The sequence below is a fragment of the Tenrec ecaudatus genome, chromosome 14, assembly GCF_050624435.1.
Source record: "Tenrec ecaudatus isolate mTenEca1 chromosome 14, mTenEca1.hap1, whole genome shotgun sequence".
Lineage (NCBI taxonomy): Eukaryota > Metazoa > Chordata > Mammalia > Afrosoricida > Tenrecidae > Tenrec > Tenrec ecaudatus.
The window spans coordinates 60618424-60631259 of NC_134543.1; the positions used below are offsets into that span (position 1 = coordinate 60618424).

The following is a 12836-nucleotide window of genomic DNA, read 5'->3' on the forward strand; positions in this document are numbered from 1 at the left end:
CCACCCTCAATAACAGAATTTTTAAAAAGTAAACTGATAAGATTATTTTGCTCACCTGCTAAGGTAAATGACTTGTCTGGCTGTGTGTGAATATGGCAGAGAATAAGGGAAAAAACACTATGAATATGAGAAATTTTCACATTTACTTTCTTATTTATTTAATGAAATAGTTTATTGTGCCAGCCTGGCTGATAAACACATGTGGGATTAATTGAAGGGCGGAAAGATAAATGGCTCGGTGAGCCTCGCCTTTCTTGCCTCTCACTCTTTGATCATCTGACCAGTGTGCGGCTGCCTTGCTTGTTCTGTGCCTCAATTTACAGGCTACACTATCTGTGGATGTCTAGCCTGTGGACTGTGTTGCTATAAGTTCCCTTTAAGACCACATAATTGGAATGTACATCTCTGGAGCTGGGGACTGACGGTTGGTGACCTGGCTGACTGTTGGTGACCTGCCTTGCTGTTTGCTGCCTGTGCTGATATAGCCTAGCTCTCTCTATAGAGGATTAACTGGCGGCCCTCAAAACTTGAAGGACTGCCAGTGTCTCACAACTCTCACACGGGAGTGAGTTGCACTGAGTCATTTTTACTGCTTTATAATTTAACAGTTCATTTCTTGCATTATATATCTTTACAAATATATATATAAATTACTAGCAATCTGGTTTTGTCTCTCTAGAGAACCCTGTCTAACACATTTAAGTATAATCTGAAATAACAGAAATTAATGTGCCCTCTTTCAGCCCAAGGAAGAGACCTGATGGTGTCATTAGCACAAGGTGGGCGATTAACCGCAAGGTCACCAATTAGAAATCTGCTTTTCAGCTGCTTTGCAGAAAAAAAGACAAGTGATTCTACTGCTATAAAGAAGTACAGAGTGGGGATACACAGAAGCAGTTCTCCCCTGTCTTACAGGATTACTATGAGTCAGAATTAACTCAATGGTAATGAGATAGCACATACCAACTGACAGAAAAAACTGTTAGCCCAAAAAGCTATTTAGTGATAAAAGCACATCTTAGTGAATGGAGTAATTTTCTCATCAAATAGTACACAAACAGAAAGACTTATACTTAAGTAATTATGAGATGAATCACCAAATAAGATAAATTTCATGAGGAAAAAAGGTATGCTTCTGCTAAATAATTTAACTTCATTTTAGGGAAGCTCATGTAATTAATAATTTTTAATGTTATTTTTACTTCTGAACAAAGAAATGTTGAAATTAATACTGCGTATTCAGCCTCCAACCAAATAAACACCAGAGTGTTTCAGACTTTTCATGAAGAAATGCAATTTTTCCACAAGCTTTTGAGGCTCCCTTGTGCATGTCAAAAGATTTGTTACACATAAACTATGTGAAGCCATTGATTTTTACTTTCACTCAGTTCATTGAAGCAGAGAGAAAACATATTCACAGAGGATCTACTTTGCTAACACCCATTACTAAGCACTTTCTGAAGTCATGACTCACAGCTCCAAGCTGTGGCAATGGAAACGTGCAAGTTCAACAGGTAGCCAACAGAAGACAGGAAGGAAGAGGAAGATGGGACTCTGAGAACAAATCCATTCATATAAATTGGAAGCTTTTTAATTACGTTCAGATTTACACTCAATATTAATTTCAATCTGATTAATTTAAGATGTAATTAAAATAGTATTTCACTATGGTATAATGCATATACCAAAGTATTACTAACGTCGAACATCTTTGTGTGCACACTGTTCTAATTATGTCCTCCATGCTGTGCAGCCATCAATGCTAATCTCTTTCCAAGTTTCCCACCACCCCTCACACAAATTTAGAACCCCTTTAACTACTAACTTCATTACTGTCTCCCTTCTATCTTTGCATTGCTACAAAACTTTGGTCTCTTTCAATTTGGCTGTTCTATATATTTCTTAATAGGGAGATTATACAAGTTTGTGACAACTTTCATTTTTTTCATTCCATTCCCACGAACTTTTGAAGTCCCCTTGCATAAGTGGTTATCATACAATATCTGTTCTCTTGTGGCTGGCTATGTCACTTAGCATTAAGCTAGCAGAAGTGTCGAAGGGATCAGATATCAGGCATCATCAGAACAAAAAATCTTACCATAGTGAAAGAGGAGGGAGTGCGGAGTGGAGACCCAAAGTCCATTTGTAGGTCACTGGACACCCCCTTACAGAAGGGTCTCGGGGAGGAGATGAGCCAGTCAGGGTGTAGTGTAGCAATGATGAAACAAACAACTTTCTGGTGTTCCTAAATGCTTCCCCCCTCATCCGCCACTATCATGCTCCCAATTCTACCTTGTAAGTTTGGTTAGACCAGAGGATGTACACTGGTACAGATAGGAACTGGAAACACAGGAAATCCAGGACCGATGCTCCCTTCAGGACCAGTGGTGTGAGTGGTGATACTGGGAGGGTAAAGGGAGGGTGGGTTAGAAAGGGGGAACCGATTACAAGGATCTACACATGACCTCCTCCCTGGGGAATGGACAACAGAAAAGTGGGTGAAGGGAGATGTCGGACAGTGTAAGATATGACAAAATAATAATTTATAAATTATCAAGGGTTTATGAGGGAGGGGGGAGAGGGGGTAAAATGAGGACCTGTTGCCAGGGGCTTAAGTGGAGAGCAAATGTTTTGAGAATGATGAGGGCAATTAATGTACAAATGTGCTTTACACAATTGATGTAAGTATGGATTGTGATAAGAGTTGTATGAGTCCGTAATAAAGCAATTTAAAAAAATAAAAAGTGATAAAAATAAAGAGATGCAAAATGCCTTGCAAGAAGACTCATAATTACAAGCATGCTAACAGAAAAATACCCAAATTACAACCCTGCTAGCAGAAAAATACAGTTAAGACTCAGAAGTGGTAGGACTGGATACTGTCTGAACTGCAGGATGGAAGGGACAACAAAAATGATTCTGAAGTGTTTAGTAATTAAAGTTAGGAAAAATGATTTATCTAATAAAATAGATAACAGGTCAGAAAAGGAAAGAAGGAATGGTTTGAACATGTCGAATTTTATTGACCAAAGACCTAGTAAGTGCTTTGTAATAAGGCTGGGAAATGCTACTACAGAGAATTTCTTGGGTAAAATGAACTACTTATCAAAGGATTTAAGATATGGTTCTGTTATACAAAAAAGAATGCTGCTAGCCATAAATAAACATATTCATCAAATTTCCAAGCATTTTAAAATTTATAATAAGTTAGGGATATGGGTTATCTTCAAGAATAAAAATATTTCAATAATCAACATATAGTGTCCACCCCCCACTTCCCTGGGTTACAGAAACATGGGTAAAGGGTGATAGCAGACAATGTAAGATATGAAAATAATAATTTATAATTTACCAAGGGTTCATGAGGGTGGCAAAAAAGAGGAACTGATACGAATGGCTCAAGTAGAAAGAAAATGTTTTGAAAATGGTGATGGCAACACACACACAAAATGTGCTTTACACAATTGATGCATGGATTGTTCTAAGAGCTGTAAGAGCCTCTAATAAAATGATTTATTAAAAAAAGAAAAAAGACATGACAACTCAAAAATGCACACAAAAAGAATATTATTTGTCCTTCCTTTTCTTTAAATGAAAAAAAATATTAAGTAGAAAAACACTTATTAGCTATTTTTATAAAACAATAGATAACTGTTCTCTGTCACAGATATACTGAATTATATCAGGGATTACATTTTAAGAAATCTACAAGAAAAAACAATAGGAACATAAGAGAAAGTTTCTAATCATACTCTCTCGTACTGTTTGGGGCACTTCTATACATAAATATACACAAACACATCTGATTACTTAAACATATACAATTTAAGTTGATCCAAAATAACCAAGTATAGCAGCTGACAACTGTCAATTTAGTACACACACACACACACACACAGGCAAAATCCTTACTACTTATTGGTGGATTACAAGGTTTCAATATAGATAACATCCAATAACTCTATTTAAATTTTTAATACCTTTCAAAATTAAAAAAAAATTAGAGCTATAATAGAATCTTTGAAGACATGACCAGAACACTTAGCTCAACAGAATAGAATGAAAATAGTTAACAGTGGTTAGTGACAAAAATGAAACCTTCCCAAGCTCTACCACAGGGAAATCATTCTCCTGTTGCCACAGCTTTATTCCATAGTCACAACCTAACTAGGCATTTGGGAGTAACTTACATGATTTTCTCCACCCCATTTTAGTGGCAGAGTATCTTTAAAAACTGTGTGTCTGTATATTTTAGGGGTTGTTGTAGCAGGAATTCCCTAATTTTTATCCTCTTGAACTGTTGTTCTCTGAGACTGCTCAGGCGATGTCATAAACCAATACATTTGAACCTGTGAGCTCTCCTAACTTGGCATAATTATTTGAGCAACAACATAGCGGCAAAAGGGCAAGATAAAAATTTAAAAATAAGTACGGTAGTTTTCAGTTCATTAAAAAAATTTTATATGATTAGAGAGGATTCTTAGAGACAATTTAAAAAGTCAACTTGTCATGAAATGCACTAACCTTTTGGGTGCTTATACCTTGGGTGTTCTTTATTCTGTATTTTCAGACTATTTGGTGAAATGTCATGTAATTTATCATCTTCAAAATCACCACATCCATACCCATAGTTTATACGCTGACCGATTATGCTTACATTGGAGGCCATCATCCCTATGAAGTAAAAGAAATGTATGGGGTCAAAAATTATTACATGATCACTAAATATCTCCTCTTTAAATTTATCTTGACTTCTAACTTTTTAAACGGTCCATAACAATGTTATAAAAATCTAAAGTTTTAACCTATTTTAAAATGTATAATAGTTTTAATCTTAGTAATAGGTAAAACCATTTATTATGAGCTATATTACATTTCTGAAAATGAGCTCTAAAGTTAAAATGAAATAAAAAAGTTTGAAAGACATAAATATTTATCCATTTACAAATGGCAGGCACTTAACTTATATCTATAAGAAAATTTTAGAAATCAAGAATTCAAACTCTGCAGGCTGAGAGATGTTCATATTCTCAACTTCTTCCCTTCCCTCTCTCCTCCCTTCCTTCCCTATGTAATGGGTTTATCCTGGACTGGCTAGTGAGCCAGTAAACTACATATTAATTAGGACTTTGGAACCTGGAATCATGTTCTCGTTATAAACCATAGTGCAGGCACTTAAATCCATAGAGAACCCGGGATTACCTGTTACCTCATCTGCAAAATGGGGATAACTCTAGCTGTTCTTCCAAAAGGACTATGCGGATTAAACGAGATAAACATATGTAAAGGGCTTAGCACAGGGTTTATCGCATAACAAAAATCCAAATGTTATTAACATGTCCTCATTGAAAATTCAGCCAAACTCCATAAGCTAAGGTAAGCCTCCTTTCAACCAATATAAATCAATCTACATTGGCATATTAAAGGTGATTACTTACATTACTATTTTGAGCCTGTTTAAACAATAAAACAGAGGATACATGCTTCAGTAATTTTCTATCGATATACAGCTTAGATGTAAAGTGTTTAGAAATAATAATAAAATACAAGTCACTTCGGATAATGTTACAGATATTTTAACAGAAAAAACAGGGAGAGAAAGACTGGAGGTAGCATGGTTAGAGAGGGCTGCAGAGAGTATCAGTTCACAAAAATTTAAGAACTATCTGCTGTTAAAAGACAGAGAAGTTCTGTATTCTTCTTAGTTTTGACACTTAACTTGTAAAGTATGTTACATAACGATACTAACTTTGAGTAGAAATGCTTTCTATTAAAGGTGACACTGAACTAATCCTATAGGATAGAGTTTACTATATTCTCTACCATTCAGTAAACAGAGCCCAGCCTGATGTAATGGTGAGATGCACGTGGAAACAGTAGAAATGCTCTTGTCAAGGCAGACTGCATTTATAAGTTCACATAATTGTTGAGTTCTTATTCTTCAGTTTATCGTTATTTTAATCATTGTCATTTTCTTAAGTTATTTTTCATTGACATTTTAATACTCTAATCATTAAACACCAAGAAACTAATAGAAAGCACATACTTATTTAAAAAAAACACAAAAATCTGTTTCCATGATCATACATATGTATATATATGAGTCCAAATTTATAAAGTCCTAAACCATAACAACTTAATATTTTAGAGAATGTTAAATTTAACAGGTATATCTTACTATAAATAAATAATAGTACTGTTGCCAAACTAATTCTAGAAATATCTGTTATTTGTTTAAAACACAGATCACTAACCCTGAAAATTCATCCATGAGGCATATGAGGGAGACAAGGCCCCAGAATTTATATTTGTAATATGCAAAGCAGGTGATTCTTAGGAATAGGCAAATTTGAAAAACACTGAATACTACATATAAAAATATATGCAGTGTTTTGTGATAATGTCTATCACTATAAAATCTATCACAAGGTCATACAACGAGGAAGGGGGAGAACTCAATTCCAGGTTTTAAAAAAATCCATTCTTTTTTTCCATCCAAAGTTATTCTTTCAAAAGAGGGTTCTGGTTTTCCAACAAGATAAGATCTAGTGATCCAATGTCTCTTCAAACGTATAAAACATTTGTAAAATTATAGATTACGATGAACAGCATTAAAAATACTATTGATGGGCTTTTATGCACTGTGTGTCTCCTTCTTAAGGAGACCAAATAGCAAGGGCCCATAATACACTAGGTGCTTCATGTATATTACATATATATTAACAGATGAGGGAAATAAGTTTCATAGCACTTAAGTAACCTGTGGAGTATGACAAGAGTTAACAGGATCAAACTGGGACTTTAACTGAGTCTGTCAAATTTTTTTTTTTCTCTAGTTCTTTTTTTTTTTTAACAATTTATTAGGGGCTCATACAACTCTTATCACAGTTCATACATATACATACATCAAATGTATAGCAGAGTCTGTCAAATTTAAAGCTACCCTCTTCCTGAGTCTAGCAGAGAAACCAGCTCTGTCCCACACTAGCTTGTATATATCGCTATACCAGGCGCACACTCAGGATTATAACAAGCACTTGATCAATATTCAAAGAGAAATAATCTCTGGAGTTCAAGAATCTGACAGTCTTAAAAAACAAAAGTAAAATAGTAGTACCACTAAAATGTAAGTTGGCATAAGAAGAAATGGGAAAAATCAGCTTTGTGTAAAAATTAGTTAAACCTTTCCTGCAAAAGCAACTGGATGGTGTTTTAAGAGGTGAATGGAGGATAGTGTAGATTACTGATGACAACAATTAGATTCTGCATATGCCAACATTCAAGTGATTTAACTGAAGTACAAGATGCAAAGAGAGAAGGAAAAGTGAGGATGATGTAGTACCCAATGGTCATATCACAGACAGATGTCTTGAATGGATTTAGGTCAGGCAAGGTAGTCAGATTTGCAGTGTGGGACATATACTAGAAAGAATTAAGCTTCCCAGTGGATAGAAAATTCAGAAGGCTATAGGGGCAAGCAATGATGGAAAGTGTTAATAGTGGTAGGGATTAAAAACATGATATTAAAAGATGTTTAGAACTGAGGAATTAAAAGTCTTAGCCAACAATTAGATATAGTATGTTAGCAGAGTAATTATTATATAAAAGTCACCTTAAAGTTGTTAGGACTTAATATAACAGGAGCATATGAAAATAAGCATCATATTATAATGTGTGGCATTTAAATCACAATTGAATACAGCTTTCCTTATAAAAAAGAATCATATGCAATTCCCATTCTAAACAGACTACCTTTCTGAATATTCTACACAATTAACTTTTCTGCTAATGGATTACTAATAACTAAATTTAGTTTCTGAGAAATGATGCTCTAAGTGATAAAAGACTTCCAGGCCAACTTGTAAAATTTTAGTACAAAGCAGAAAATTGAATAAATGCTGTTAAAAATTCATAATACAAAGTACCTTGTTAAGTAACCAATATTTAAATATCATCACTCTAAAGGAATTATTGTTTGGTGATGCCACATTCTATGACCATAGTGGCTAAATTTTGCTGTACATTAGAATCACCTTGGGAGTTTTACAAACTCTGAAGACTGGCTCACACACTCCAATCTAATTAAACTAGAATGATTGGAGGTGGGTGCCATGAATGGGTATAGCTATGGGCTTCAGAGGGGATTGATTATTCATGTAGATAGTTTTTTCTTCAAAGGAATATAATTGTTATTTTTCTAAAAATTGTTTTTTGAAGTGTTTGAAAATGATCTATCCTGTGGCAACTCAAATGTTCAACATAACATACTCTTTTCACTTAAAAACATGCTTTATATATATATGCTATTTTAAAAACAGTCATAGTAAGAAAATGTTTTGAAAATGATGGTAACATGGAAGGAGAGTGGGGTGGAAAAGGGGAACCGATTACAAGAATCTACATATATCCTCCTCCCTGGGGGATGGACAACAGAAAAGTGGGTGAAGGGAGATGTCGGACAGTGTAAGATATGACAAAATAATAAATTATAAATTATCAAGGATTCATGAGGGAGAGAAGAGTAGGGAGGGAGGATAGGGGAAATGAGGAGCTGATGACAAGGGCTTAAGTGGAGAGCAAATGTTTTGAGAATGATGAGGGCAACGAATATACAAATATGCTTTACACAATTGATGTATATATAGATTGTGATAAGAGTTATATGAGCCCCCAATAAAATAATTACATAAAAAAAAACAGTCACAGAATACCTGCACTGGGGTTTTGTTCAGCTATATGAGAGTTTTTATGTTTTGCTGAAGAAAGTCTTGTTGGGCCAGGCTTTGATCCAAATGTAGGAAATATGTCTGACCTACAATAAAATAAAGTTATTTCAATAAACATTTAAAATTCAGATGTTTAACATTTGTATATCACAAATTATCTATGTTTTAATAACTCACAAAACATTTCATTAACAAGGCAGTAACAAATATGTACTTTGTCTGCAACAACTATGACTAAAACTATCTTTTACTGGCATTCAATCCTTTGAACTTTTATTTCTTTTAAACATATGGTCACTTCTTATCTAGAATATTTCCATTGGAAATGAAAACCCACTGATTTGTACTGTATTACTTTTGGATGGGTTATAAATAACTGCTCTAAGATAATTCATTTCAAAACCAAATCAAATGATTCCAATTCTCTAACACAATTGTCACCAGCTAACAAAAACAGGGACAAAACTAGGAACAAGTGAGTTTGGCAGATGCTACCTTCTTCTTGAATTAGAAGAATATTCCTTGCAGTACTCTCCTAAAATAATGAGAGCAAACAGAAGAACATTACACCCGAATCTAAAGGAACTATTTAAAAGCCCAAACACAATGCCATCGATCAATTCTAACTCATTGTGATCCTGTAGAGCAGAGGTGAACTGAACAGAAAGGTTTTCAATGTGTAAATGTTTACAGGAGCAGTCTGCCAAATCTTTCTCACTTGGAATGACTGAACTAGAAATCCTCCAGGCAGCAGTCAAGCACTTCAACCACATGCTACTAGGACTCCATCAATAAGCCAGTGATGGGTATTACAGACTTTACACAGTACAATTTTTTATAGTAGGCATATTTGCCAATGAACCTAATGGGAAACCAACAATAAATATTTTAAAAGAGTAACCCTGTTAGAAAAAAATTACTATAAATTTATATTTAAACTTAATGTATTTATATTACATATTTATACAATCTTACAACCGTAAAAGTATAAAATTTCACATTTTATACTTCATTTATGGAAGATTCACATTCATGGGAGATGAGAAATATCACCTTCATGGAAGATGAGAAAATGACTTTAAGTCTAAAACAAATGACAACTATGTAAATATTCAAACGCTGATAATTCACTTCTCATGGAGCCATTTTAAATCCATTATGTAAACATATTCTCTATCTGTATAATTACAACAAAGAAATATCCAATAAGAAAAATTTCCATTGCAAAATTATCTGCATTTAAATTAATAATATAGAGGGAAAAAATCATGGGATGAGAAAAACCACCACAAATTATACAAAAAATTGAGTTTCATTTTATGAATTGATGAAATAAAACAACTTTTTCCTTTGATAACCTATAATAGTAGACTTTGCAGTTAGCATGTGCCAAAATATTTGCATTAAATTTTAATTATTTCTAATAGCTGTATTACCAGCATAGGTTGGGATAAAATAAAAAGAAAATAAAGACTACACTTACCAAATGTTAGAAGGATGTGAAACAACTGAAAATCTTATGCATTACAATGATAGTGTAAAATGTTACCACTATTGTAAAAATCTGTTTATAGTCACTCAAAGAGTTAAATATACATCTACACTATGACCTAACAATATTATTCCTAGGTTTTTATCCAAAATAAAGGGGAAGCAGATTCCCTAAATTCCTCTATAGGGTTAACAAAGGTACCTGAAAATCAGGGGATGGATCACTCTGAATTTAGGAATTACAGCAGTAATCTAGGCAAACCAGTGAATTGCTATACTACAAAGTCATTCTGTCAACAAGGGGTGGCCAGAACTATTGGCTAAAGTGACTCCTGACCATGAATTCCTGAGCTTCTATAAAATAATGGAAATTTAAAAATACCTTAAAATAGTGGAACAAGGACTGGTTGAATTTTATTAATAGATTACAGGAAATTACTTCTGAGTTTAAAATGAAGCAGCAATCTAACTATTGGCCAGCTGGCAAGAGTCAGAGACTCAGAAAAGAACTATAGGACAAAGAATTTTAGGGTTAAGTTTAGACAAAAAGCAGCTGGTGCTTTGGGAATCAGTGTTAAATTTATTTTAGAGCTTTGGTTAAAGATGAAGTTGGAAAAAAAAGAAATATGATGTTGTACTCCCTGTCAACCTCACCACAAGCCCAAACAATTTAAGGTACTATATGTAAACATCTCATCTTCTTTTTAAATGTGCTTCAAAAATATTTCAGACTAGCATACAGATAGCTTTAAAGTTTTTCTCAAATATGAGCTCCAGAATAAAAATTATTAGTAGTATTCATTTAACATGCCAAAAAAAAAAAGAAAAGAAGGAAATACATTATTCTTTTCCCCTGGGGAGTGGTAGACAGAGAAGATGTCAGTGATTCTTGGCTGTAAACTCCACTTTCACTGTAGGAGCTGATGTTTGGGGAGGAAGATCGGGATAGGGAGTCCACGGTCAAGTCAAGCTTAATTGCAGAATCTGGACTTTCAAGATCAGAAGTACTGCCACTCAGTTTTGCCCTTTTCTTTGCCGCACTATTCCGAAGGGATCTAAGAGAACTCTGCATCTGCGGAGAAAATAGAAATACATAATTTTATGAAACTATAAATTCTTTATAAGCGATCCTAAGGTTTTAAACTCCATTAACTAGACCTAGTTAGCCACATCCTAGTCTACCCAGATGGATGCTAATATGTGAGTTGTTGCTATGTGTCACTGAGTCATTGCTAACTAATCTTGACCTCATACATAACAGAACTACATGTTGCCTGCTCCTGCACTAGCCCCACAATCAGCACTGTTGCTGGCACTGTTTCCATCCAAATATACAAGTGCTTAATCTACGTACCCAAATTCTATTATTCACTTATTTACAAACATGTTAGGCTGTAAGCTACTTGAGGAAAAGCTATGCATAGTTCACCATGCTCTCTCAGCACTGAGCCCCGTAACTAATACTGCGTAGCCACTCAAGTACTTAATACAAAATCAATGAATATGACAGCATTCATTGAGCGGAACATCATCGATAACATCCATCAGAATTGAGCCACAGAGGACTAGCTAATTTTAGGTCACCGCTATGCTGATGTGGCTGTTTAGCAGTTTCATAAGAAGGTTACCATACATACTCGTGTATAAGCCGAGCTTTTTCAGCACATTTTTAATGCAGTGTTTGTGGTAAAATTAGGTGCGTCGGCTGATATTTGGCTCAGTTAATACTCGAGTATACACGGTAAACAACACCAATCAGTTTTCTAGAGTCCTAAATTTAGATAAGCTTGCACATGCTCAGAGAGTAACAAGTAGTTTTACATGACTCATGAAGCTGAGTATTTCTAGAAATGAAGAGTAGATATTTATTACAAATTAATACATTAAGGTTGGGAATTAGAACTTTAAGGAATATCACCAACTGTGTAGTAGATACATTTTGATTTGTACAGTTAAGCATTTAAAAAAATCATTCTTATTGGTGGCTCTAACACAATCCATACATTGTGTCAAGGACTTCTGTACATGTTGCCATCATTTTTAATATATTTTCGTTCTACTTGAGCCCTTGGTATCAGCTCATTCTACTGCCTACCTCCCACCCCCTGCTCCCTCATGATCCCTTGAGAAATTAAAAAATCATTTTAATTTTAATCTTATATCTTCCATTGTCTCACTTCACCAACTTTTTTGTTGTTCGTTCCCTGGGTGGGGGAGGGGTTATATGTTGATCATTAAGATCAGTTCCCCCTCTCTCCCTCGACCTTCCCCCTTCCCTCCTGGTATCGCTACTCTTGTTTTCGGTGCTGACGGGTTTGTCTGTCCTGGATTCTCGGTATTGCAAGCTCTTATATGTACCTGTGTACATGCTCTGGTCTAAACAGGTTTGTAAGGTAGAATTGGGGTCGTGATAGTGTATGTTTTGGGAGAAGCATAAAAAACTAGAGGTAAGTATTACGTTTCGTTGGTGCTATACTGCACCCTTACTAGTTTGTCTCTTCCTTGTGACCCTTCTGTAAGAGGATGTCCAATTTTCTATAGATGGGCTTTGGGTCTCCACTCCACTCTCCCCCTCATTCACATCAATATGATTTTTTGTTCTGGGTCTCTGATGCCTGA

General features: G+C 34.8%; 1 protein-coding gene across 2 annotated transcripts in view; it reads right to left on the reverse strand.

The window, feature by feature from the left end:
* Positions 1–12836, reverse strand: part of TOGARAM1 (TOG array regulator of axonemal microtubules 1) — a 94587-nt gene that overhangs the window by 45172 nt on the left and 36579 nt on the right. For both annotated transcript variants that reach the window (XM_075531022.1, XM_075531021.1), the window contains exons 6-8: positions 11057–11289; positions 8712–8812; positions 4525–4674 (exon numbers count right to left, since the gene is read on the reverse strand). In XM_075531022.1, coding sequence (XP_075387137.1) covers positions 4525–4674; positions 8712–8812; positions 11057–11289 — 484 coding nt within the window. The remainder of the gene's footprint in view (positions 1–4524; positions 4675–8711; positions 8813–11056; positions 11290–12836) is intronic.